General features: G+C 49.0%; 1 protein-coding gene across 2 annotated transcripts; it reads left to right on the forward strand.

The window, feature by feature from the left end:
• Positions 1 to 1,984: 1,984 nt before the first annotated feature.
• CSNK1E (casein kinase 1 epsilon) lies at positions 1,985 to 27,410 on the forward strand. 2 transcript variants are annotated; one of them, XM_044985578.1, is made up of 12 exons: positions 1,985 to 2,188; positions 5,293 to 5,427; positions 6,410 to 6,497; positions 14,367 to 14,477; positions 14,683 to 14,831; positions 15,533 to 15,761; positions 22,707 to 22,877; positions 23,721 to 23,869; positions 25,048 to 25,240; positions 25,347 to 25,486; positions 25,766 to 25,831; positions 26,480 to 27,410. In XM_044985578.1, the coding sequence occupies exons 3-11, from the start codon at positions 6,422 to 6,424 to the stop codon at positions 25,796 to 25,798; spliced, it is 1,251 nt and encodes a 416-aa protein (XP_044841513.1). In that variant the 5' UTR covers positions 1,985 to 2,188; positions 5,293 to 5,427; positions 6,410 to 6,421; the 3' UTR covers positions 25,799 to 25,831; positions 26,480 to 27,410. The 2 variants fall into 2 exon arrangements, with proteins under 2 accessions (XP_044841513.1, XP_044841506.1); XM_044985571.1 differs by lacking the exon at positions 5,293 to 5,427 and having other exon boundaries at positions 1,986 to 2,188.
• Positions 27,411 to 27,487: the final 77 nt, after the last annotated feature.

A 27,487-nucleotide genomic window follows, 5' to 3' on the forward strand; every position in this document is an offset into this window, starting at 1 on the left:
GACATGCTGCCGCTCTGCTCAGCAGGAGCGTGCAACCCCGCGGCTCAGAGCGCTGCCCGCACGATGGTGTGGCTGCAGGGGAGGGGCCGGGAGCTCAAGGGCTGGGCAGGAGGGTCCCACGGGCCGCCATAGTTTGCCCACCTCTGACATAGATCCTCTGATTCCAAAAAGCAGACTCCTACCACTAAAGAGATTGGCTCTATTAGCATCTATGTGTGTATGGTTATGTGAGCTTGTATATGTGTTTATTTGTGTACTTTTATTTGTGTTTATGTTGGTGGGTTTGTGTTTCTTTGAATGCATGTATATTCTTGTATATATGTATTTATTTGTATATTTGGGTCAATTTTTGTGCAGTTTTATATATATTTTGGATTTGTGTGTATGTGTTATGAAAACCAGTAGTAAATACACAAATTGAATCTATTTCCCCATGTTAAGTATCCTCACACCTTCTTGTCAACTGTCTGGAATGGGCCATCTTGATAATCACTACAAACTTTTTTTCTCCTGCTGATAATAGCTCATCTTAATTAATTAGCCTCTTCGAGTTGGTATGGCAACTTCCACCTTTTCATGTTCTCTGTATGTACACCTCTACCCCAATATAACGCGGTCCTCGGGAGCCAAAAAATCTTACTGCATTATAGGTGAAACGGCGTTATATTAAACTTGCTTTGATCCCCTGGAGTGTGCAGCCCCAGGGCCGCCCAGAGGGGGGGGCAAGAGGGGCAATTTGCCCCAGGCCCCGCGTCCTGCAGGGGCCCCCACGAGTGTTTTCTGGGGCCCCTGCGGTTCTGGTTGAGCTCCCGCAGGCATGACTGCGGCAGGTCAAGCGGAGCCCGGGACGAGTGGACCTGCCGCAGGCATGACTGCGGAGGGGGCGCTCGTCCCGCGGCTCGGCTGGACCTCCCGCAGGCATGACTGCGGCAGGTCAAGCGGAGCCGCGGGACCACGGCACCCGCCGCAGTCACTCGTCCCGGGCTCCGGTCGACCTGCCGCAGTCATGCCTGCGGGAGCTCAACCGGAGCCAAATGCCGCCCCCCAGGTCTTCGGCGCGCTGGGGTCTAGAGCCGCCCCTGAGCGGGGGCCCCCCGCCGCCGAAGACCCCGGGCCCCCGGAATTCTCTGGGCGGCCCTGTGCAGCCCCGCCTCCCCGGAGCACTGCTTTACTGCATTATATCCGAATTCGTGTTATATCGGGGTAGAGGTGTATATATATCTTCTTACTATATGTTCCATTCTATGCAGCCGATGAAGTGGGCTATAGCCCACAAAAGCTTATGCTCAAATAAATTTGTTAGTCTCTAAGGTGTTTTGCGGATACAGACTAACAGGGCTGCTACTCTGAAACCTGAAAGACAGTGGGTGCAGTACATAGGCCACAGGACCAGGACACAGGAAGTCTGTTTCTTCATTACTGTGTGCCTCGTGTAGTCATGCACACCAGCACAAGTGCACAGAGTCTGTAAAACGCTACCATTAAGTTTGACAGATGCTTTGCATTGAGGTGAATGACTCCAGTTGCAGAGCCATGGAGAATCGGGCCTAGGCAGCCTGGGGGCAAGTCTCAGGTCCAGCTATGTTATTCACTTGCAAGTCGCTTGACCGTGCAGTGCCTCAGTTTCCCTTTTGTGCCCAATGGGCATGATAATGCTACTTATCCACCTCTGCTAAGCACTCTGCGAGAGCTATAGCTGAAAAGTGTTGTGTTATTGTGTATCTGTCTGCTGTAGATGTTGGTGTGTAGAAAGATGTGCGTATTTATTTGAATGTGCGTGTCAGTTGTGTTTGTACATAGGAATCCGTCTACAGTATTGTGTGTGTGTGTGTGCTTTTGTCTAGTTGCGTGTGTTACTTTGTGCCGGGAACGGACACAGCCGGAAAAACACCGTGTTGCCCCTTTAAATCTCACAGGGCGGGCCCGAGCTTCGCAGGATGACATCAGTGGGTTTGGCCCTGAGACTCAATGGAAACTCAATGAGAGAAGCGAGCACTCAGAGACTGAAGGGGCAGGCGAGAGGGAGGGAGGCACTCAGAGCAGAGAGACAAGGAGGGAGCTCAGGGCTTGGAGCTGGGTACAGCCGCGAACACCCTGTCCCAATCCTCCTTCATCCTTCCCATCCCAGCCACCTTCCTTCCTGACAGCCACCGGAGCAGCAGCCGGACACAGACCCCTTCCAGACAGGGTAAATATTGCACGCATCTGGATCTATCTTGGGGTGCAAATCCGGGGGGAAAGGCAGCCCCTCTGGCTCTTTGTTTTTGCTGAGAGAGGAGGAGGAGGAGGCTGGGGGAGGGGAGGGAGACAGGGCTGGGGGAATGTGACACAGGCAAATAAGACAAACTGGAAGAAAGGAGGACAAAAGCTTTTTTACGGAGACAAAGCCAGGGGGGGACACCCAACAGAGTCCCCTGCTCCCCACTTTTGCAAAGGCATTTTAGGGGCCCCGATCTCCCCCTTTCAGAGCTGTGAATTTTTTAATTTTTGTTTTGCTCTCTGCATGTTGAAGTGGCTCTAATTTATTATATTTTGGTGGGGGGATTAGATCTTCGTATGTTACTAGACTGTTGTATTTGGGGAAGGGGGCAAGGGAATCTGCTCATTTCTGCTTCTTTTAATAACATCTTTCCATCATTGTAAAACATTTTGCCCTGAGTAACTGATACTCCTTTCTTGCTTTTCTGGGTGTTATTTATTTTAGGGGTGGCCATAAACCATAGTGGCAGCCCCTGCATTGTATATTTATAAAGTATTATCTCTGACAAACAGGGTGTGTTTTTCAGGTGGGGGGGGATGGTGTTGAGAATCAGCTGGGAAAATCAGTATTTCCTTTTGTGCACTGAAAAGATTGGTGGGGGAGGGAGGGGAGAGAAACTGTTTATCTGGCATTATTTCATCTTCTAAAATGAGCATAGCTAGGAATGGATAGAAAATATAACTTCTGTGTCATTTTTAATTGGCTGGTGCATTTAAAAAAAATAAATCCGGTGTTAGAATCTGACTTAATTTAGTATTTTGCTTGTGGAGAACCATGGGGTGACAAGGAATTTTTCTACCTTGTTTATTTCTTTCTCCCTTTATTTCAATGCCTGTATTTGTTGTTTTCTTCTATCTCCCTCTCTCTTCTTTTTGTAACTGTGAAAGGGGGACAGAGGCCGGAGGGACCTGTATTTATATTTGATATTTTTTTATGCAAAGAAAAATGTCATATTTTTTCCTATTTAAATCCTATTTTCTCTCTGCCTCTCTCCTTATCCCCCCTCCCGTTTAAGAAAAAGCTATGTAAAGCCTTTATGGTCTGTGTACTAGGCAGCTTTCCTCCCCCCCTTCAGTTTCCCCTTAATGCCAGATTCAGCCTAGCAGCCTCCATTATGTAGCGGTCAACTCTCACTGTGTGTTTAATATTCTCTGGCCTGTGGTATTCCTGGGTACATTCGGGTCTCCTAGCTATTCAGATGGGGTAGGGGTAGTGTCATTTTTATGTATCTGTTTTGTGTGTGTGCTTCCTGGTAGAGTCTGTGCTGACATGTAAGTGGAGGGGGAAGGGGGGGGGGTCTGCAGCTTGTGTGTGCGTATCATGTGTTTACATAATGTCCTGTGTGTATGTACATGTGTATTATAAAATAGGATTGGAACCTATCTGTGGGTATGCAACACTGATGGGAATATAGTATTTCTAGGGTTGTGTAGTGTACTGTAGGTGTATGTGTGTAATGAGGATATTCATATATTCTACACATTCACTCATGCAGAGTGCATTCTTGCTTTAAGGTTTCATGGGGAAGGGGCTGTGAATTGCTTATGGAGACCTAAATGGTTGTTCTCTGGCCCCAGGGAATACTGCTTTGATTGGAAAGTACTGGCAGGGTGGGGGGAAGGGTGCAAAGGGGTCTTTTTATGACAGATCTGGAGGCCAGACCAGGAAGGAAAGCGGAAACTGTAGGGTGTGGGGGGGGGGGTGAGCTGGTAAATCGTCTTCTAACCCCTGGAGCAATTCCAGGGGGTGAGTGTATGTTTTGGTCCTTGGCATGTGTTCATCCTGCTACCGTCTGTGTTCCCAACTGCAGTGTACCCTCCGTGCAAGGCTCTGTTTCCAATACTGCAGTTGGGCGGGGGGGGGGGGGGCTTTACAGGAAGAAATGTCCATCCTTCTTTGCTCTCCCCACACCTCCCCCCCCCCCCGCCCCTATGGGGGTCTCCATTCTCCCTTCTTGGATTCCCCTTTAGAGACTAAGGAACAAGGTCAACAGTCAGCGAGGAGGTTGTTGCACACCTGTGTGAGAGAGTCCCTGAACTTTGCCCCTGTCTGTCCCAGGAAGTGAGGTACCACAACAGGGCATTGGCACAACCCCTGGGCACAGCCTTTGGTGAGCTGCTGGTGTCTGAGCCTGGGTCTCCTGCATAGCAGTGTGGAGCACTACCTACTAAGACATGAGGCCCAGCCTCTGCAGTGTTCATAGGGCCTGCTGACCAGCGCTGGGACCAGAACCTGAGCTGAGCACTCACCCTTTAGTGGCCCCAGGCCTGGCCGAGCTCAGCCTCAATGGATGCTGGGTTCAGAATGTGAGTGTCCTTAATGCAGCTTGTGCCTTTGCTCCTATAGTGGAGCAGGAGGGTGAGTCAGGTGTACGTACATGTGGTTGTAGTCTCAGAATAGCAGGCAGCGGATAAAACCGAGGCTGGTGCTGTGCCCTTGTGCAGGCATACCTGCCTCACAGGTCTGTTCCCAGGGCTGTGCCTATTTCTCATCCTGCAGAAGTTTTCAATAGTAATGGGGCTTTGTAGTCTCTAAGCATAAAGAAGCCCAGGCACATAGGTAAATATCAGGCAAGGGGACTCCACCTCTTGGTGTTTGCATGTGGCTTCTAGTGGCCACACTCTGCTTTCAGGATTTGTGACGCCTCCTGAATGCCTTGGTGAGATAATTTGTCCTGTGTGTCTATGCAGCCAGTCTGTTCTTCTTTCTGTAATCCCATCTCCTGGGGTGGGAGAAACAGCTCTGGGTTGGGGTTTATGGTGTGCCCAGAACCCCTGTCACTGGCATTATTTTGGTCTCTGCCAGAGAAGGAGACATTCCCCTCTCGAAGATACTTCCCATACACTGCGCCCCAGTGAGGGAAAGTTCCTCTTACCTTGTTCTGAACATCTGACTCATTGCCTCCCTTTCCAAGGTGCCCATCCCCAGTACACCCAGTCTGCGTTCTGTACACTAATAATATGGCATTACATCAACTAACTGTACAGCAGAATCCTCTAAAAGGAGCCACGTTCTCTCCTCCCCTCCTTTAGACAGAGCCACATTACTTGAACAGGGGAAAGCTCGAGGTGGTGGCCATCCAGGGTGACATTGCCGGGGAGCCTCCAGAACTCCATTTGGCGAAGGCCTGCGCAAAGAGATGGGTCCTGCAGTGCACCCTAAAGGTGGTAAGGCTCAGGCTGGATCTCTGGTGGGAATGAGTGCCATGGTTGTGGGCCTTCCACCCAGAGCCAAGTATAAGGAAAGTGACTAGGTTGATCCTGGTGTCCTGCTGTGCTTTTATAGGGGTAGCAGGTAAGAGCCTTCTGTTCCTGGACCATGCCAAGGTGGGGGGTGGGGGGAGAGGGAGCAGTAAAGGACACCCACTATGGTGTATCGTAGTGCAGACAGAGGGACCCAATAGAGCAACGGAGGCTGCAGTCTGTCGTAGAAATGCACTGAAATAGGAAAGTAATGCATAGATTGACTTCATTTTAGTAGAACATTTCATTTATTTATTTATTTTCCTCCTTCCCCAGCCCCCTGTGGAACAGCTTGCTAGTGACAGTGGGTCGGTCTCTTGGAGCTGTAAGTTCCAAAGTACACCTGCCACAGGGGTGCTGGTCCCATTCCTTGCACAGCTTGGACTCCTTGCTATGGGATTCGTACCTAGCCAGCTTGGTCTCTGATGCTGGAGACCAGAACTCTTCCAGGTTCAGGTTACTTTAGGCTGCCATGTGTGAGGCTGGTCCTGGGGCTAATGCTGCTTCTCTGGGGCTTCTCTCCACACCATTAAACTCTCCAGTGGTCCTCCCCCTCCCCCTCTTTCACATCTCTGAAGAAATGATGGAGCAAGGATTCACTCAGATTCTCCCACATGGCTGTGCAGATCGCTAAAGTGAATGGGTTTGGGTCTTGTCCCTGCAGCATTCCTGGCTCTGCTGGCCTTGGACAGCCAATGGGCTAGGACAGGAAATGGATCCCAGTTTTCCTACGTGGCAATTCAGAAGACTAAAGTCTAGGACACCAAGCCTGATCCCCTGCAGAACTTGCAGCCCTGGGGAAAGGGACCTGCCAGTAAACTCTAGATCTCCTGTGCAGTCGCATGTGGGATACTCATTAAGTTCCTGTTTCTGTTCTGACTCTGCATTTCCTTTGCTTCCTCCCCAGTGCGACTGAACCATGGAGCTCCGAGTGGGGAACAAGTATCGGCTGGGCCGAAAGATTGGCAGTGGTTCCTTTGGAGACATTTATCTGGGTGAGTCTCTATGTTGGCCCTTCTAGCCGTCAGGATGTATCTTCTAAACTCTGTGATGTTTCTTCCCCGCTAATGGGTCAAAGCTGGCTTGTGAAGGGAAGGATTCTAAGGGTGATCCTCAAGGATTATGCTAAGTATCAGAGGGGTAGCCGTGTTAGTCTGGTTCTGTAGAAGCAGCAAAGAATCCTGTGGCACCTTATAGACTAACAGACGTTTTGCAGCATGAGCTTTCGTGGGTGAATACCCACTTCTTCGGATGCAAGATTATGCTGTGGATGCTGGCTGCTTCTTTGGCCTTCCCTGCTGCTGGCGGTCTCCTTAAGTGAGGATGCTGAGATGTGCCAAGATCCAGTTCTGGTCAGGGAATGGTGAAAGGAACTGGGTCTCTGGCCAAACTGGTTACGAAGTGGACTGTAGCGATCATGTTTCAGACTCCCACCCTGTCTGCTTCTCTCGCAAGCTTGTGTGTGTTAACCTGTGGGGATTATTGGTTGTGGAAGTGGTGTTTTGGCGAAGGGACGGTCTGTTACCACAGGACAGAGAGGCTGTCCTGGTAAAATCTCTTTAGTGGAGGTTTGCTGTTCCATGTTGAGTTGAAAGATACTTATAACCCCAGTGGCCTGATGGGGTGTCTGAGCACAGAGCTGTTCAGGGCCGTGGGGAAGACCTCCAAGCAGTGGTATGATTCCCGCTCTTGCATCGCTCAGGGACAAAGTCAGGGAGGGGTAAGCTAGTATTGGAGGGTCTCTCTTCATCTTGGTACATCTTGTCTATTCCTCTCCCAAACTCGTATCCTGCCCCCTAGTCCACTTCTGTTTTTAGTGGCCCAAACAATAGGGATTTGCTTGCGAGTCTATTCCAGTCTAATAAAGCCCCTCTGATAAAGAAATAACTTCTTGAGAACTTCCATAATTTACCTTTCGCTAAGTTTTTCCCTCATTACTTCTAGTTACAGACTCTTAAGAGACCACCCTGAACAATTCCCCTCGCTCTTGATATTTACACCCTTCGGATACTTGTAGGTGATTATCATACACTCCCATGATTGTCATGTTGCCAGGTGATACATGTTTAGCTCTTTCCAGCTTTCCTCATAAATCAGTCCACCCAGCCACTCATCGTTATTGTTGCTCTCTTGTGAATTCCCTCCATTTTGTTGACCTGCTGAGATTCCCGGAAGCCAGTGCAGTAGTCTAGATGTGGTCAAGCAAAGGGCTCTCTTCCTGAGTGCTCTGTAATGTGATGCCTCTGCATAGAGGGCTTCCTTGGCTTCCCCACCACCGCTACTGTATCACATTGCAAACTCCTCTCTAACTTGCTGTCAGCTATCACCACAGGATCTCTCTCAGCTTTACTGCTCCTCAGTTCCTCCTGTTGAACATTGCTTTCAGATTCTTTCTCCAAGATTAATCTGTTTTTATTTTCTGCCCATGTTTCTAGTCCCTTTTTTATTATTTCTCTGTCCTCATGGGTGTTTGCAACTCCTCCATGTTTAGTGTCTTGTGAATGTCATGAATGGCTATTTACTGCCTTTGCCAAGGTCTCTAATAAAGATGATGGGTAAAAGCAGAGTGAGGTTCCCTGCTGTATCCCCCTGGACACTACCTCCACTTCAATATATGGCTGTATGTCATTTGTTTATGGTCCTCTCATTAGCTGCCAACTCAGGTGACAGTGTTTGTAACCAAGTGAAGCAGGGAACAAGGGGCAATAATACCTTTTCCCTTCAAACATGTTACACAGTCTAAGCCTCCCTTTTGAGGTAGGTCAGTACCTCTTGCAGTAGCTCAGGAGCATGTGTGTATGTGGGTGAGGAGAATAGCGATACAGAGAGGTAATGGTTCTGATCCTTCACTCCCTTGGAGTTCGTGTAGTCACCGGCACCTGTGCAAAGTGGGTGTAAAACATTCTGGAATTGTTGCACACCCACTTTGCAATGTGTAAGTGACTAACATAAGAACAGCCATTCTGGGTCAGACCAATGGTCCATCTAGCCCAGTATCCTGTCTTCCACCAGTGACCAGTGCCAGATGCATCAGAGGGAATGAACAGAACAGGGCAATTGAGTGATCTATCCCCTGTTGTCCCCTCAGTTTCTGGCAGTCAGAGGCTTAGGGACACCCAGAGTATGGGGTTGCATCCTTGACCATCTTGGCTAATAGCCATTGATGGTCCTTTCCTCCATGAACTTACCTAATTCTTTTGAGCCCCGTTATACTTTGGCCTTCACAGTATCTCTTGGTTCCCGTGTTATGTGACGGGATAAATAACACTTCCCTATTCACTTTCTCTACACCAGGGGTTCTCAAACTTCATTGTGCCGCGACCCCCTTCTGACAACAAAAATTACTACAAGACCCCAAGATGTGGGACTGAAGCCTGAGCCCACCCAAGCCGTGCTGCCCCGGGCCAGGGGGCCAAAGCTGAACCCCGAGGACTTCAGTCCTGGGGATTCAGGGCTGTAACCGGAGTCCCGTGGTCCAGGGCTGAAGCTGATGCCTGAGCATTCCCATACAGGGCTGAAGCCCATGGGCTTCGGCCCTGGGCAGTGGGACTCAGTCTTCGGCTTCGGCCCTGGGCCCAAGCAAGTCTTAACACCAGCCCTGGCGAACCCCTTAAAATGGGGTCGTGACCCACTTTGGAGTCCCTACCCACAGTTTGAGAACTGCTGACCTACACCATTCATGATTTTTATAAACCTCTGTAATACCCCCTTAGGTGTCTCTTTTCCAAGCTGGACAGTCCCAGTCTTTTTAATCTCTCCACATATGGAAGCTGTTCCATTGCCTTAATCATTTTTGTTACCCTTCTCTGAATTTTTTCCATTTCTAGTATCAGAGGGGTAGCCGTGTTAGTCTGGTTCTCTAGAAGCAGCAAAGAATCCTGTGGCACCTTATAGACTAACAGACGTTTTGCAGCATGAGCTTTCGTGGGTGAATTCCATTTCTAATATCTTTTTTTGAGAATGGGTGACCAGAACTGCACGCAGTATACAAGGTGTGGGTATATCATGGATTGAAATATTGGCATTATGATACTGTGTCGTCTTATCTGTCCCTTTCATAATGGTTCCTAACATCTTGTTAGATTTTTTTTTTTTGTTTGGACTGCTGCTGCACATTGAGCAGATGTGAATAGTTCACTGAAAACAATACTCCAAGATCTCTGTCCTGAGTGGTAACTGCTAAGCAGTGGAGGCTGTGATGCCCTGTCTTGATAGGCAAAAGGGGTATGGTTTTTTAATTGTTTTTCACTCAATCAAGTTGCTTAACACGAAGCCATGTTAGCTGGCTATGCTGGTGCCTAGGTGGTCCCTCCAGTTGGGGTCAGGCATGCTGTAGTGTAGAGTGGTATGGGTGGAGGAAGCTTACCCAGCCCCTCTCTCTCCCTAGTGAATCTTTGTTCACAGATCTGTCAGTGCTGCACAAGATTTGCCTAATATTTCTCTCTTGTGGCCTGGAGAAAGAGGGAATGAACTGAAACAAATAAACTTTGTCTCGGTGTGAGATGAGGAATCTGGGTTTGTACAGCTAAACTCCTGACCTCTCCCCTTTCACCTGACCATGCGTACAGCAATGTGTTTTCCCCTGAGCAATGGTGCTGTGGGAAATACACATCATGGATCATTTTTTGGAAGAGGGGAAATATTTTTTTTCCCCCCTCTCTTGCACATGCACATACATATATCTTAAACTGAGTGATTTCAAACGGTGGTGCCCCCTCTCCCATCTTGAGGATGTTGGGAACAGCACCACACTGGCTGAAGATTGCCCTGACGATCCAGTAGGCCTTAACTATTTTCCATGGTTCTGTAAGTCAGTGGAGGTGTAAACATCTGTGCGGAATGTGCAGTTTGCTTTATAATGGGCTTGGTGAGGAAGTGGTTTTGACTGGATGAGTAGAAGTGAGATGCATTAGCAGAACTGGGGTGGGGGGCTCAGGACTGGAATACGGGAGCTATCGCAAGTCAGCTGTGAGATGTATTGGCAAAGCTGATTGTGGTGGTGAAGGGACTGGATTGCTTCAGAGAGGAACCACAGAAAGGAATATGAGCTGAGGATTGACTGTCAGGCAAAGCATGCTGGGATGCTGGTGGTGTATGCTTGGACAGTTCCTGGTTGCATGCCCCTCCCTCTCATGGAGGGAGTTCCCTTTGTTTACCAGCCTGTTAACTCTCTCTTGCCCTAGCTGACTTCTCCCATCTGTTCAGCGGCCATCCTTTCTTCCCTCACTAAGCTGTCAAGAAAGAAGGTGGTGGAAGGGGAAGGATGTGGGGAGAGGGAAGAACGTGGCTAATAAACACCATCTTCCGTGTGTATTGTGTGTTAGTTCTTTACATCTGTTACTTCTCTAAAAGTACTTCTCCCCCCTCCCTGCCCCATTTAAAAAGCTCAAGACGAATGAATTCTGAATTCAGACAGCCCCTACAGCTGAGCAAGACTGGGGATGGATGTTACGTAGGATTGTGGATAATTCCTAAATCTCTCCAATGGCTGAAGCGAGAAGTATACATAGCACATTTGTGTCTGAAACACAATCTTCTCAGACTCTGAGATCTAGGAGCAACCTCTGGGGAAGGAGGAGAATCGGAGATGTGGAAGTTGCAGACAGCAGACAAGTCTATCAGATAGTAAAAGAGGGTGCATGGTTAATGCATGGAGCAAAGGGCCAGGAACTCTTGAATTCTTCTCCTGGGTCTATCACTGACTCCCTCTCTAGCGTTGGGCAAGTCGTGTAGCCTCTCCATGTCTACGTCTGTGAAAGGATATGCACCTACTTCAGCAGCGTGGCAGTGAGGATTATCAGCTGATGCCCACAGAGTGCTATGAAGATGTACAGGGCTCTGAGTGAAAAGTGTTTAATCAGTCACCCTGATCAGTAAAGGATTATTCCCTGCTTTATGTTTTCCATTGTTTTGTCCCGTCTAGTTCTAAAGTGCCCCAAGCAGTGAGGCTGCTTCTACTTCCCATGGGAGACTGACACCTGTGGAAAAGTCTTTGGAAAACACTGGCCCCGAAGGCTAGGTTTGGCCCTCTTGAGATGTTTACCTATCTGGCATATCCAGGTTTTGCAGAATCTAAGCTATCATGATTTTTTTTTTTTAAATGTCAGCATTAACTTTCATGGCTCATTGTGTTAGTGGGTGGAGTTGGGAAGGCACAGGGAGTTGCTGCAGGGAATGAAATGGAGAGGAATGAAAAGAAGAGAGTCGAAGTGAAGGCAGAGAGAGACAAATTGGAAATAGCCCTGAGTGTTTCCCATTGGGTAATAGTGAACCTGCCACTAAGTGACTGAACAAGCAATGACTTAACTAAAAGCTTAAGCCTGGTCTACACTAGGAAATTAGGTTGGTATAACTACATAGCCCAGGGTTGTGAAACATGCACACCCTGAGTGATGCAGCTACACCCACCTAACCCCCTAGACAGTGCTAGGTTGATGGGAGAATTCTCCTGTTGACCTACCTACTGCCTCTCAGGGAGGTGGAGTACCTACCCCATGGGATGATCCCCCTCATCAGTGTAGGTAATGTCTTCACTGAAGCGCTGCAGGGCTACAGCTGCACTGCTGCAGTGTTTTAAGGGTAGACAAGGCCTTAGTGACTATGCAAGGGCTATGCTGTAACCTTGATCTTTGAGCAGACTCCCCACTGATATTAGTAGGAGGGGTTCTGTTGTGAAGGGGGAAGGGATAGCTCAGTGGTTTGAGCATTGGCCTGCTCAAACCCAGGGTTGTGAGTTCAATCCTTGAGGGGGCCACTTAAGGATCTGGGGCAAAATCAGTACTTGGTCCTGCTAGTGAAGACAGGGGGCTTTCAGGGTCCCTTCCAGGTCTATGAGATAGGTATATCTCCATATACACCTCTACCCCAATATAACACTGTCCTCAGGAGCCAAAAGATCTTACTGCATTATAGGTGAAACCACATTATATCAAACTTGCTTTGATCCACTGGAGTGCACAGCTCCACCCTCCCAGAGCACAGCTTTACTGCATTATATCCAAATTCATGTTATATCAGGGTAGAAGTGTATATATAAAAGTGTAGGGAGTACGTGGTCCTAAATTTACATTTGGCTCGCAGACCATAATTTAAACATGGAATTCGTCTGTGTCCAAAAATGACCCTTGGCCGAATGAGTCTCAAAAAGGCCTCTCCTCCAACCCCCCCAACCCCAGATACTGAGTAAAAATATTTCTTAATTTCATCCTGTTGATCCTATTTCCACTCCCTCAGAGCACCATAAATAATCCCTCGCTCTCCTTGGTGTTTACATCCTTGAGATATTTGCAGGCTGTTGTCATGCCCCATACTCCCTCCCCACCCTGCTTAGTTGTCTCTTGGACAAGAGATGTGTATTTAGCTCTTTTTAATTGTTCTTCATAAATCTGTCCCTCCAGGCCCCTAATAACATTTGTCTCTCTCACAAATTCCTACCAACTTGTCTGTCTCAGCCCTGATACTGTGGTGTCTCAGCGACACCTTTCTTCTAACAGGCTGCCTCAGACTAATCGGTGTTCTGCAGAACTGCCCCAAAGGGAGTGGACTCTGGAGGCATTTGCTTTATCTTGTGGCTCTAGGATGGGAGAAGAAATCAAGTGGTGCTTTTTTTCCTCTTTTGACCATTTTTTCCCCTACTTGGTCCCAGTTTTGGATGAGGGGTGGCTACGGGTGGATGGATAGATAGAAGGTGCTCTTTCTGTGTCCCTCACCAGGGACTCTGTATTTCCTAAAGCCTGGAGTGGAAGGCAAGAATTAATTTTACCTGCCAAGACTAGCTTTAAGGCCAGGGGTTTGTTTGTTTTTTGCTATCTTGTCCATGTCTCTTCTATTCCTATGGCTGAATAAATTCCTCCTACCATCTCTTTCCTTCCCACTCCATCTTCTGGTTAGTACATGTGTTCTGGGGTGATTGGTTTTGACTGCCAGTCACCTGTGCAACAGGCAGTTAGTCTGTGTGAACTTTAATAGTCCCTAATTCCAGTGCAGGAGTGGGCTGGGGTTAGAGAGAGGTTTGGGGTGTCATTCTTGTGGCCTATGCACAGATCTTTCAGTTCTTGCCCTTTTAGGATGGCAGGAAACAAATGGAACCCCATCTCTGTTAATATGTGGAAGGGATGGAATGTCCCTCCTCCCTCTCCCCTTCAGTCCTCCTTCCACAGCCAACAGAAAATCCATCTCAGCTGATGGCCCTGTGTACTCCTCGGCAAGATTCCTCTATTCTGTGGCAGCTAGATTCAGTTTTAAAAATATAGTTTTTTTTTAATTATTTACATTAGAGATCTAGAACTACCCTGAGTATAGGAGTCCCTGTGTGTGGTTTATTTTACTATTGCATTCTGTTTATTTCTTGACACTTATGAAAATCTTTGGCATATCCAAAATTGGATTGGTGAACAATAATTGCACTGTTTGTGTTTTGTCACCTGATGGGCAGTTTGGAACGTTGGGATATGCACATTACTTGAATGTTTAACTATTTCAGTGTCGGGTTTTTTGTTTTTTGTTTTTTTGTTTTTTTTTTAAAGCCATGTTGACCTATGAATTGTCACTGTAGACTTAACCTGGTGATACAGTGAGGCAGTTTGCACTTCTTAGAACTGTTGTTTCAGGCTGTCTGCAGAGTCTGCACTGGCTTCCGTTTATTTTGCCACCTCAAGATTTTCTTTGCAAACATAAGAGCTAGACACTGCCTGTGTGATTTAAAATGAAAGTTTAAATTGTGGTTCACAATTCTGTGTCAAAGGGTAGATTCCAGGACAAATTCTGCAGTGGCAGCATGGGATTTGCATAAACCTCATCATGGGTGTCTCACTTAATTCCAAGCATGTTTCTAATCATCATTTTGCCCTCTTTTCCTGTGCCAGGTGCCAATATTGCCACTGGGGAAGAAGTTGCCATCAAATTGGAATGTGTCAAAACCAAGCACCCCCAGCTCCACATCGAGAGCAAGTTCTACAAGATGATGCAGGGAGGAGGTGAGTTCAGGGAGGTTGCCATACCTAGTGAGAGTAAAAGTAGAAATTGTTCCAGGGCATTTTGGGGAGGAGGGAGAGAAATTACTGCTGGGTACCTTAGTGTTGGATATGCCCTTCTCAACAAGGAATACTCTGGGCAGTGGGGAGTCACTGTGGATGTCTCTCGTCTACCTCTCATTCGTGTGGTTGGTCTCTCTTTCTGCAGTTGGTATTCCCTCCATTAAGTGGTGTGGGGCAGAGGGTGACTATAATGTGATGGTGATGGAGCTCCTGGGACCCAGCCTGGAAGATCTCTTCAATTTTTGCTCCCGCAAGTTCAGTCTCAAGACTGTTCTGCTCCTGGCAGACCAGATGGTGAGTTTCTTCTAAAGGTGTCATCACCTCAGCTCCATCCCCATACCTTCCACTCAATAGCAGTTCTGAGCTGCTGTAGCCCAGGCTATTTGTCTGAGTGAAGATGGAGAGGGACCTCAAGTGGCTTCCAGGGTGTTTGCTCTTGAAGCGGCTGGGGAGCCAGGCTATCCACTCACAGGAGTTGCCAGACTGGATCAAACCCAAGGTCCATGTAGCTGAGCATCCTGCCTCTGACAGTGGTCAGCACCAGAAGTCCCAGAGGAAGGTTAAGACCCCCAAATAGGCAGATATGGGATAATCTGTGCCCCTCCCCACCCAGTTAGGGCTCATCCTGGTCTTGAATAGTTAAAGATTGGCTCAACGCCCTGAAGCTTAATATCCCTGCCAAACTCTCTTCCCTTCCCTCCCTGGAGTCTTAATGGTGACTTCCCCTCTGAGGAAGAGGGGGAGTGTTGGTGGGAATGGATGTGTTTCCTGTTCATCTGCTTCTCAGTTCCCATGAGTCGGGGAGAAGAGTCCTTTCTTGGGCTGTGACCCTCATTGCAGAGCACCAGAAAGCTAGCAGTTCAAGCCCACTCCCATGACTGATACTTGCCAGGCCCATCTGCCCATGCTCTCTTTTAAGGGTGGGGGTTGTAACGCCTACAGCCATAACAAGCTTCCTTCCCACTTCTCCTGCTGTGTTCACCCTCCCCCTCCAGATCAGCCGTATAGAGTACATTCATTCCAAGAACTTCATCCACCGGGATGTGAAGCCAGACAATTTCCTCATGGGGCTTGGCAAGAAGGGCAATCTGGTGTACATCATCGACTTTGGCCTGGCCAAGAAGTACCGAGACGCCCGGACCCATCAGCACATCCCATACCGGGAAAACAAGAACCTGACTGGCACAGCCCGCTATGCCTCCATCAACACCCACTTGGGAATTGGTGAGCCTACTGTGGCATGTGTGCGTGTCTGTGGGGATTCTGCATGTCTGTTCGTGTGTATCATGTGCTGTAGATTGCAATATCATGGGAGGGGCGGCAGGTGCCATAGTGAAGGTTGTATAGTGGTTTCCTTCCTAATCCCTGGATTTCAGTTGCTCGTAACTAAGGCTACATTTTACTAAAAATACCCATGACTAAAAGTCATGGACAGGTCAGGGGCAGTAAACAAAAATTCACCACCCGTGACCTGTCCATGACTTGTACTATATACCCCTGACTAAAACTTGGGGGCACAGGACCCCTGCTGCTGCTGCTGCTGGGGTGGGGGTGGGGGGGGTTGGGTGGTGGTGCGCGACCCGGGACCCCTGTTTGGGGGGGGGGAGGGGGGGCTGGAAGTCTCCCTACCCAGCTCCGTGTGGCTCCCGGAAGTGGCCAGCAAGTCCCTGCAGCCCCTAAGCGGAGGCATGGCCATGGGGGCTCCATGCGCAGCCCAAGCACCAGCTCCGCAGCTCCCACTGGCCAAAAACTGCAGCCAGTGGGAGCTGCGGGGGCGGTGCCTGCGGGCAGAGACAGCGCACTGAGCCGCCTTGCCGAACCTCTGCCTGGGAGCCAACAGACATGTTGCCGCTTCCGGGGAGCCCCGCTGAGATAAGCACCAGAGCCCTCACCCCCTCCCACACCCTGACCCCCTGCCTCAGCCCAAACTCCTGCTGCTGGTGGTGGGAGAGGGGCGCGGTGGCTCAAGACTGCCACAGCAGGGGTTGGTGCGGCTGGCCCTGGGGGCTGCCCAAGCTGCTCAGGTGGCCTCCGGGCAAGCTGCACCGTCCGACGCAGATATCACAGAGTCATGGAAAGTCATGGAATCTAACTTCTTTGACCTCCATGACAGACTCGCAGCCTTAGTCATAACTTTGTCAGTCAATAGCAGAGTGAAATGTATGTGATTCTCTGACAGTTTCACAGCTGCCCATGGAATTCTGAATACCCACAATAAAAATGATCAGACCCTTGATAACTATGCTGCTGCTTGGCAAAGCTGTGAGCAACAGAAGCTTTGAAGCTATCTGTCTGCAGGCTCGGGAAGGCAGCTGTCGGCTACATTTGATTCACATTTGGAAGGTTTTCTCCAGATTCTTATGGGCTAAGAACTTAAATCCTCCAGAAACTGGTGGCTTGGGCCCCCAAAGTCACCTGTGAAAACTTTCCCCTCTCCACTGGCAATGATGACTTTCTAGAAGCCACAGAGTCTGGACCTATTCTGCAGCAATAGAGCAGATTTGGATTGCCTTCATCTTTAATAATATGTAGCTGCAGCCTATGGAGGCTATGTATCAAAACAGGGAGCACTGTCATAGCTGGGAGTGGGATGGTCTCTCCTGGTCTCTGCTCTGTATTTTTAATACAGCCAGCCTGGTAGAACCCTATGGACCATATTTTGGCCACCCCTACGTGTGTGTGTGTGTGTGTGTGTGTGTATACATACATACAAATTGAAGTGCAGTTTGCTGCTTACTCAGGGTTCCCATAACCAGGGTAACTGCCACATTGGGATTACTTCATGCATGCTTCATCTACTGTGTCTATCAGGGACTGGGTTTTTGGCCTGCTCTGTCAGACCTGAGTGAGTGAAGGACTAATATGTCTGTTTTGCTTGTTTAATTTTCCACCATGGTCTTAAATCTTTAGCCTTTGATTCTGGAGTCTAGCCTGCCTATCAGGCTGAATTTTTAGATCTTGTTTGCTCTTCAAAGAGCAGATTGCATATGCTATAAACTTGTAACTCTCACACAGCACTCTGCACAAAGTGTTGAAGCTGAAAACATTAATCCTTGCAACAACTCCCAGAATCACTGTCCATTTAACAAGTGGAGTTGCAGAGAGGGTAAGTGATGTGCCCAAGGCTGCCTGGGAAGTTGATGTCAGAACAACAATCAAAACTCTGCACTTCCTGGCTCCCAGTGCTGTGCCCAGGCCATGAGACCTCTCCACTGGACAACTGACGTGTTTGAGTTAACAGAGAACCTTCTCTCTGAATTTTGACTTTCAGTTACTAAATACTTGATGTTACCATTGCCTTCGTGCAGTTGAGAAGCAAGGGAGGAACCTGTGAGGTGGAATAGCAATCAAATGAGAGCCTTATATTTGACTCTGCAAGCTAAGGATTGTACATTCCAGAGTCTGGAAGGAGTGCAGTTTTCCCCCCCCCCCCCTTCCCAGAGACTGGGTGGGGAGATCTGGGAGGTTTTCCATGGTTACCAGGGGAGTCATTTGACTATGTGGCCCTTGGTTCATACATTCCAATCAATTTTCACATGCTCTGGGAGTGAGAATCCCCTGTGCCCGTCAGAGCATGTAAAGTCTGAAATAGACACCCAGGGTGCCCAGGAGACTGATACAGAAGGGGCCTAGCATATTCTGTCTGAATAGTGAGTATGGGAAGCATGAGGGTAATAACTCTTCCCGCCACCACCCTAAATTCCTTTTATAGATGACATCAGAATGGGCCCTGTTTTTCTGCTGGTCCTTCCCCTGGCACTATTTCCAGTTTCATGCACTATTAAAGACACTAGTTCTGGGCTGTGCAACCTCTGAGTTCACAAAATCTGATATGAATGTGTAATCAGAAGATCATAATTTGGTGAGGAATGAACAGGGTTTGGGGGAGTCTGGCTCCCTTCCCAAGGATTATCCCAGTCACAGACGCATGGAAATAGCATGGCTTTTGGAAGGGTCAGGCGGGTAGCAGTGTGCTGGGAATCGGGGAGCCTCTGTGGCTGCAGGGAAGCAGGTCAGCTCATGAATCTTATCCAGTGCAAGTCCTAAATAGCCTCCCTCTGCTCAGGCATCTGGTCCCCATGCAGTTTGCCTCCCTGCTGTCAGTTGCTGACCCAGCCTTTGTCTGGGCACCATCTCGGGGGAAGGAAGGAGTGACTAGGAGCCTGTGTCTGTGAGGGGGGGAGGAAATTGGCATGGAAGTAGGATAGCCGTCTTAGAAATGGGAACGGAAAGAATATTTCTTTGCAAGGTACAGATTGGCTTTGGGGGCTTTCCAGAGGTGTGGGTCAGAGGTTATTTTGTAGAGAAGAAGAGGATCAGTAGGTTGGAGAATGTGTGGATGCTGTTCCAGGTGTCCAAGGGAAGACTGAGGCACAGAAGATGAGTAAAAGACAAAGTGTGATGTAGTAGACTAAACACAGGACTGGGAACCAGGGAGTTCTAATCCCAGCTCTGACACTGACTCTGAGACCATGAGTAAATCCTTCTCTTCCCCTGCTTCCTGCCTATAAAATGGAGATGTGATTTTCTTACCTCTCGGGGATCGTGTGAGGCTAAAGTGACTATTGTAAACACTAAAAGTGTGCATGCAAAGAAATGTTCCTGAGTGTACATGTCCTCAGTCTTTTAGGATGAATGTGGATATTGCAAAGGTTGAAGCTGTCTTGTGTTGTCAGATTGATGTACTGTTCAATCTTATTTATATTTTATTTTTTCTTTTAATATATATTCCCAGGCAGGAACTGTTAAAATGGAGTGAAAGTTGAGAGTACTTGTCAGTTTAGGGTGATATACATTATAGAGCTGTTGTAATTATCCCACAGCCAAGAGTTATAAACCCAGGAAGCTCACAGTTAAAGTTACACTTAAAAGAAATCTAAACATGTGAAGTTACTGAAATGTGGTCAGGGCACCAAAACAATCTGGGGCCTGCCCTGTTGGGCTCTTCAGATTTCCCATGGAATTAAAACTCACTGAAATAGTGTGCACAGGCTATGTTTAAAGTTATATAGATGTACTTTTAAGGATTAATGGTCACTTCCCCATTGTTCTTTATAACTGAAATTTTGTCCATCTGCCCCCTGGTGACACTGCAAAAAACAACAACCCACCAATATGATTAAGGTGGTTTTAGTGTTTATGGATCGAAATTAAATTAAACTGATTTTTTTTAAAGACAAATCAGACTCTTTTTCGTATTGCCCTCCCCCCACTTCCCTCAATCATGGTGTCACTTCAGGGCAGGGTTAAGGGGATGTGTGCATCTGTATAATAGATACTAGAGGTTTGCACACTTCCTTGCTTCTATAGGCCTAGCTCATTGCACTCACTGGGGACTTCTTACCACTCTCCCCTGTCCTCCTATTTCAGGGACTCCCTGCAATTCCCTACCCCTTCCTCTTATGCCAGGGCTTTATGTATTCCATTCTCTGCCCCCATGCCAGGGGCTCTGTGAACTCTCACGTATCCCCTCCCCATTACTATTTAAGTACCGGTAATTCAGGAGGTCAACATTTTAAACTGTATGGGCATAGCCGAGACACTGGGTTGGTGGGAGGAGGTACCAGTGTGGTGGAAGGTGTTTTAATGGCAGCCATCAATCTGTTGGAGCTATAGACAATTTCAGAGGTGGTTGAAGCTGTCAGGTGCCAGTGTCTCCAGGTGTTCTCCATTTCACCCTTTTAGTTTTTCTGATTTTTTCCCCTCACCCCATCACCAAAACCAACAAGATTATGTCCAGTGATGCTTAGAACATTCCCTGAAATTTTGGACTTGAACATTGCATCTGAAGAAAAGTTAAATGCCATCAGGCTGAGCATAGGCCTCACTTCCCCTGGCCATTTAAGAAAAAACCCAACAACAAAAAAGCTACTTTTTTTTTTTAAAATGTGAAAGTTGCAAAGTCAAGCACTCAAAAGTTGAGAATTTCCGGTATTAAGATTACCTGTGCAACCGTAATTCAGTCCCTGGTGTGTCTGCATTATAATACAGTCTCTAATTATATGATGACATATTTGTTTTTCCTGAGGACCCCTTCCACCTCCCATCTCATTCAGTGCACAGGGTAGATCTGCTCTGAGGAGGAATCAGGATTGTAGTGAGGGAGGCTTGGTCAGTAGTTCATCTGCTTAATTTGTTGCTGAAGTTGGAAGGTGTGCAGTAAACTAAGCTGGGGATTTCAGGAAGAGAGGGGATGCAATCATGGGCTAGGCAGTTGACTGCTACCCTGGGAAAATTAGTTCTGCCTCTGACACACAGTTTCTATGAGATACTGGGAAAGTGATTGTTAAACCAAATTTTTCACAGGTGGTCACAAATTGTGTGTTCTTCATTTTCTGAGTGCCCAACCGAAGATAGCTGAGGCCTGATTTCACTTGTAGCTGTGAGCACTCTTCACTCCTGCAAAATCAATGGGAGCTGTGTTTCAAACATAAAGTGTGAAGCACTCTGAAAAAGTTTTGGCCTTATTCTTTCTCCGTCTCAGTTTCCCACTACAAAAATGGCATAATACCATCTAATCTCACAGGAGTGTTTTGAAGATAAATAAATTGATGTTTGAGAAATACTCAGATACTATGGAGAGAACACCACAGAAGTGCCCATAAGGAAACAAATAGCTTTGTATTCAGTATCAGAAGGGTAGCCGTGTTCGTCTGGATCTGTAAAAAGCGACAGAGTCCTGTGGCACCTGATAGACTAACAGAAGTATTGGAGCATGAGCTTTCGTGAGTGAATACCCACTTCATCAGACCACATGCGTCTAATGAAGTGGGTATTCACTCACGAAAGCTTATGCTCCAGTACTTCTGTTAGTCTATAAGGTGCCACAGGACTCTGTCGCTTTTTGTATTCAGTGTAAGGTTTTGAATGCTGTGTGTTCTGCAAGGCCTGGGCTGCATGTTAAATGTGGAGGATGAAAAATAAATATTGAATTGGGCAGGGGTCCTGTGCAAAAAGTAGTATGTGATCATGTCATTAAAGATGGTCTCCTAATGCATACCCAAAGAGGGCCAAATTAAAGGCCACCTTAATTCTGACATTTCTTAATGCCTGAGAGCTTGACTTTGCAACCTTAATGTTCTTCTATTTTAGATCTTTTTAACGTGTTTTGTTTTAAACTGAAAAACCAGGAATTCCATCACATGAAACCATATTGACCCCCAGCTTGGCTCATCAGCAGGGTTTAGATCCACAACACAGACCTCTGCCACTTGAACTCACAGAGTAAATGGTAGCAGTAGTAGGTTCTTATCCTCTGTGTGGGCCACCCACTAGTGGGGAATGAGACTCACTCTGCCAGTGAATTTCACCGCTACTTCCGACAGCAGATCAATGTAGAGTCTGAGGATTCCAGGGTTTGATTGCGGGTTCTGTGGGGGAGTGTGCTTCAGTGATTACAGACGCTTCTGCTCCTAGCATGACTCTGTTCCCCGTTTCCCTCTCCACCCACCCCTCCATTCCTCACCTCACCACGTTCTAGTTGGCCCGCTTTCGCCTTATCTTCCTCATTGCTCTCGGTGCCGGCAGCGAGAGCAATGAGAACCTAGGAGGGGTGGTCTTCCCACTTTCAGTTCCTGTGCCTGATTCCATAGTGATCCCCAGCTGCCAAGAGGAGCTATTGAAGGGAAAGTCCTGCTCCGCCCCAGCAGCCCAGGAGTAGGAACCTGCTCACTGCAGAGAATCTTCATAGAATTTAGCTGCCAAACTCTACCACTTCTCTACTGATCATGCGCAAACTGCAGTTATTCGGAGGCTTATAACTTGGAAAACTTGGGCAGATTGTCATGGGATGGCAAGAGGCACATCCCAACGCCAGGGTGAACATCCCCCTCCAATACCAAATTTCAAGTCCCTGCTCTGAATTATGGAGGCTCTTGAGCTTCTCAGAAAAAGTGCTTGGAAGATTATTTCACTCTTGTTTTTAAAAATACACATAAAAATGTGGTGTTTTGCCCTAATCTCCTTCTCTGAAGTGACGGAACCATTTTTGGTTAAACTTTCCAGAAAAATTGAGCCTGAAGCAAGTGGGCAGTTGGTTGTGTATTGGAAGCAAAAAAGAGATGGTCTCTTGTTTCCTCTTGCTTGTCCCTAACCACAGAGACCAATTAAACAACTCCAGTCACAACTCACTCCCTACCCATGTGTAACTCTCTTCTCCTCCTCCTCCAGAACAAAGTCGCCGTGATGACCTGGAGAGCTTGGGCTACGTGCTCATGTACTTCAACCTGGGTTCGCTGCCCTGGCAGGGCCTCAAGGCTGCCACCAAGCGCCAAAAGTATGAGCGTATCAGTGAGAAGAAGATGTCAACCCCCATTGAGGTGCTCTGCAAAGGGTACCCTTGTAAGTGCTGTGCGCTCCTGACGGGTACCTTCGTAATACACACGTGCATGTACACTCCCTCTGTCATGCTGGAACCCTGCAGAATCTGACCCCTGCTAGCAGCGGGGGGCATGGCACATGTCACCCCAGTACACCCATGGCACATGTCACCCCAGGACTGAACCCGGTGGGGAAGGAACCCGGCGCGTTGCTAATGGCAACAGTTAGAAGGGATGAGAGAACCATGGCACTGCAGTCCTGGCACAGAAGTGCGACCCCTTAGAAATTCCTAGGGAGCTGGTTTTGGGTGGTCTCGGTATTTTTGAGGTGACCCAGTTTAGAGGCAGGCTGCGATGAGAAGTTGTTTCAGGGCTCATGCTGCTGATGTCTAATGATGCTGAGGTGTCTGGATCTGTGGGGGATACTGATGCCAGTCTGCAGCCCATGCTGCTCTGGACTGCTGTGGCCACTTTCTCCCCACATGGGACCCTGCTTCCCAAATCTCCGTTCTGCCTATTTTGTTAATGATATGTTCTCCACTCTGGGGATCCCATGCAACCTGAATGCTGTCCCTGGCTTGAAAAGCAGCCAAAGAGGGGAGGCGAGCAAGGATTTCCCCCAGGGGAATTGGGTGGCTGTCCTCAGTGCCCAAAGCAAAGCGTTCCTTAGTGGAGAAGGCACATATTGTCTGGCTCTGCAGTGCTGCCCCTCTGGTCTGAAGCAATGCGTCTCGGGGTAGGGGGGGCCCTAGTCCTGTGGCTGTACCTGAGGCTCGCTGCAGGGAGAGTGGAGTGGGGGAATGGAGGTGCCTCGTCAGGGTGGAGTTGTATTTAACGATCAGCCATTATCTCTGCCTCTCTCCAGCTGAGTTTTCCACATACCTCAATTTCTGCCGCTCACTGCGGTTTGATGACAAACCCGACTACTCGTACCTGCGGCAGCTCTTCCGTAACCTCTTCCACCGCCAGGGCTTCTCCTACGACTATGTCTTCGACTGGAACATGCTCAAATTTGTGAGTGGTGCAGGCCTCTGCGAGGGGCATGGTACTCCCTGGGGAGGGCAGGGGGCAGAAGCTGTGACCGCGCTCACTGAAAGCACATTAGGTGCTCGGCCCTAGTGAGCAGTAAGCGGGACAGACGTGCAGCATGGGTAGCAGGAGCGGCACTCAGCAGCATTAATTGGGAATCACTATCCCCTGGAGCATCGGGTCTGACTCTCCTATTGCAGCCTTGTATGTTCTTGAGGTCTGGGACTCTGGCTCAGTCTGTGTCTGGCAAGTACCTAGCACAGGGGTGGGCAAACTTTTTGGCCTGAGGGAATAGAAATTGTATGGCAGGCCATGAATGCTCAAAAAATTGGGGTTGTGGTGCAGGCTCCAGGGTGGGGTCAGAAATGAGCTCAGGGTGTGGGAGGGGGCTCCAGGCTGGGGCAGGGGAATGGGGTGTGTGTGGGGGGGTGAGCGCTCTGGCTGGGGGTGCAGTCTCTGGGGTGTGGCTGGGGGTGAGGGGTTGGGGGTGCAGGAGGGTGCTCTGGGCTGGGATTGAGGGGTTCAGAGGGTGGGAGGGGGAACAGGGCTGAGGCAGGGGGTTGGGGCATGGGGAAAAGCTCAGGGGTGCAGGCTCCAGGCAGCGCTTACCTCAAGCAGCTCCTGGAAGCAGTGTCATGTCCCTTCTCCGGCTCCTACGTGTAGGCTCGTCCAGGCGGCTCTGCAGGCATTGCCCCTGCAGCTCCCATTGGAGCGCTGGAGTGGAGCCATTAGCGTGCATAGGAGCCGGAGTGGGGCCAAGATGCGGCTTCTGGAACGGCCCCTGACCTTGCGCCCCGGCTGGCGTGATGGAGCAGGGCAAGCCCCAGACCCCGCTCCCCAGCAGGAGCTTGAGGGCCGACTTAAAACAGCTGGCGGGCCAGATGCAGCCCACGGCCTGTAGTTTGCCCACCCTTGACCTAGCACCTTGTAGCTGCTACTGCAGTCTAAACAATAACACACACCTCCCTGAGGAAACGAGCGAGGGGGAGGAGATCAGAGCCTCCTCCTCATGGGATGGAAGGTTCTAGAGATGGGATCCCCTCTGTTTCTTTGCCTAGTCCTTGGGCCAGACCTGTTTCTTGGCATGGGTGGGCACAGGGTTTTCCGGCTTGTTCTGAAGGCTGAGCCTGTTGCGATTTGGGGGGGCGATATCTGCCTTTCAGGGAGCAGCCCGAAACCCTGAGGACATGGATCGGGAGCGGCGAGAGCACGAGCGAGAAGAGAGGATGGGGCAACTCCGGGGTTCTGCCACACGAGCGCTGCCACCCGGCCCCCCTGCTGGAGCCACAGCCAACCGCCTTCGCAACGTTGCAGAGCCCATGGCCTCCACGCCCGCTTCCCGAATCCAGCAGTCCGGTGAGGGGAGCCAAGGCCCGTGCGAACCCAGGGTGTGTTAGGAGTGACTGGAAGCTGAGGGTGCTGAATGCATTTCTTTCACTTTCTACTTCCTTCCCTCGGACAGGAAACACGTCCCCCAGGGCAATCTCACGAGTGGACAGGGAGCGGAAGGTCAGCATGAGGTTACACAGGGGAGCTCCTGCCAACGTCTCTTCCTCCGACCTCACAGGGCGGCAAGAGGTGTCACGGATTTCAGCGTCACAGGTGAGTCCCTGCCTGTTGCACGTGGCCTCGGCCTGTCTGCACTGTGCCCCAGATCACCTGCAGTTCTGGTGACACCAAAATGGCCACTGGAGCTGCTGGCTGAACTGTTGAGCTGGATGGCTCCTGGGAAATAACGGTTTCGGGGGAGGTGGGGGATCAACAAACCCATTGCGGTAGAGGAATGTATAGAGCACTCTGGTTTGTCTCCTGCTTTCTCCTCAACCCTCTCTCTGGTTCCGCCTCCTCTGTCCACTCACACACACTCTCGCTTATTCCCAGACGAGCGTGCCATTTGATCACCTTGGGAAGTGAGGAGAAGATGCCCCCGGACCAGTGTTTGCTTAGGTGAGTGCTCTCCCTGGTGCCCCAAGACTCTGGTGCCAGCTGTTGGCCTGAAGCCTGAGTGCCGCTGTGGTGGGTCAGTGCACTTCCCTTCCCTCTCTTATCCTGGGAGGATGCCCTTTGGTCTTGGAATGGGATGCTTGAGCTTCATTAGCTGGGGATGGAGAGCAGCACTGTGGTGCTCCGTGGAGTCACCGATCCATATGGCTGGTTCAGCAGTAACGCTTGGTGGTGGTGTGTGTTTTGGAAGTTCATTCCATTGCTCCTAAGGGGTGGGAATGCTGTAGACACCACTTCCCCATGCCTAGGGGGGCGTTAAGACCAGAAAGCCATTTTGTTGCTTTCCAGTTCGTGCTCTCCTGATTCATCTTTGAGGCAGTGTGATAGTGCTGAGGAGGAAGGTTTGGGCTTGAGTGGGGATGTGGGAAGGGTATGCACCAGAAGAGGCAAGATATGTTTGTAGCCTTTTTTAAACTAGTGCATATATCTTTGAATGGGAAGTAGATGCTCACAGGGTAGTTCTGAGGGCTTCTCTGTGGGGTGGGGAGAGGGAAAAAGAAATGGGTAATTTGGGGGTACCAAGCTCTCATCATAGGAGATGGCCAGGGGAACCCTCCTTTCTCTAACACTCTTCCCCTCTTTTTCTTTTAGTGTCTTCACTGTATTTTTCTTTTAAAAAAACAAAAACAAAAAAACCCCAAAAACAACAACAAAAAAAACTTAAAAATCCCCACAAAACAGTTTTTGTTTGTTTGTTTTTTGCCAACACTGAGGAGATGAGCTGCCCCCCCACCCCCGTGCTGGCATGAAACATTTCTGAGCTCGCCGCCTGTGTTCCCCAACATGAGCGCCTCCGAGAAGCCGACGACACGGGAGCCCTGCAGAAATGCCTCTGCTGCCTTTGTGCAGCTTTCCCCCACAGCCCCACCTCAGCGCACCATCTTCCCAGCTGACTGCACCCTGCCCTCCCTTGACTCTGCTCTTTTGTTTTGTTTTTAAAACAACTTCCTGTCTTTTTTTTAATTTTGGTTGATTTTAAGATCAAGTGGTTTCTAATGCAATTTTTTTAATTTTTTGAGGGAGCGGTTGCACTCGTTTTGCAGGAATCTCTTGGGCAGGTAGAAAATCTCTGATTCCAGCCATGGCTGGTGGTAGAAACTGTGTTTACAAGCATTAAAAGAAATGGATGGCAAGCTGTGAGAGGAGTCACAGGAAAGACCTGCCACTTATTCAGGGATCCTTTTCCCCCAGTGGCACCTCCGCACCATGTGGGGAGTAAGCGGAAGCACCAGGCATGTATAAATAAGACAAACGGTCCTGGCATGCCAAGGGTTTCTTTCCAGAGGGGGTGAGTGGTTCAGTGGAGGAGGTGAAAGTGAAGCTGAAGGACAGGGAGATTGTAACCCGCTTCCCATACCGGGGGTGGGGTCTTTTACATCAGGCTGCATGTGATGTTAGGTTTTGTTTTTGTTTTGTTTTAATTACTGAGGGAAAAGTGTGGGATCTGAGGAGAGGAGAGGGGTGTGCAGAAACTTGGGGGATGGTTTTCCTCTTCCAGCTCCCTCCCACCCCACCCCACCCCAAATAAAAGATCAGATATCCCGGTGCATATGCACAATCCCTGACTGCCTCCTTCTTCCCCCACTTTAGTTGTTTTAA

This window comes from Mauremys mutica, chromosome 1 (genome assembly GCF_020497125.1).
Source record: "Mauremys mutica isolate MM-2020 ecotype Southern chromosome 1, ASM2049712v1, whole genome shotgun sequence".
In the NCBI taxonomy this organism is placed as follows: Eukaryota; Metazoa; Chordata; order Testudines; family Geoemydidae; genus Mauremys; species Mauremys mutica.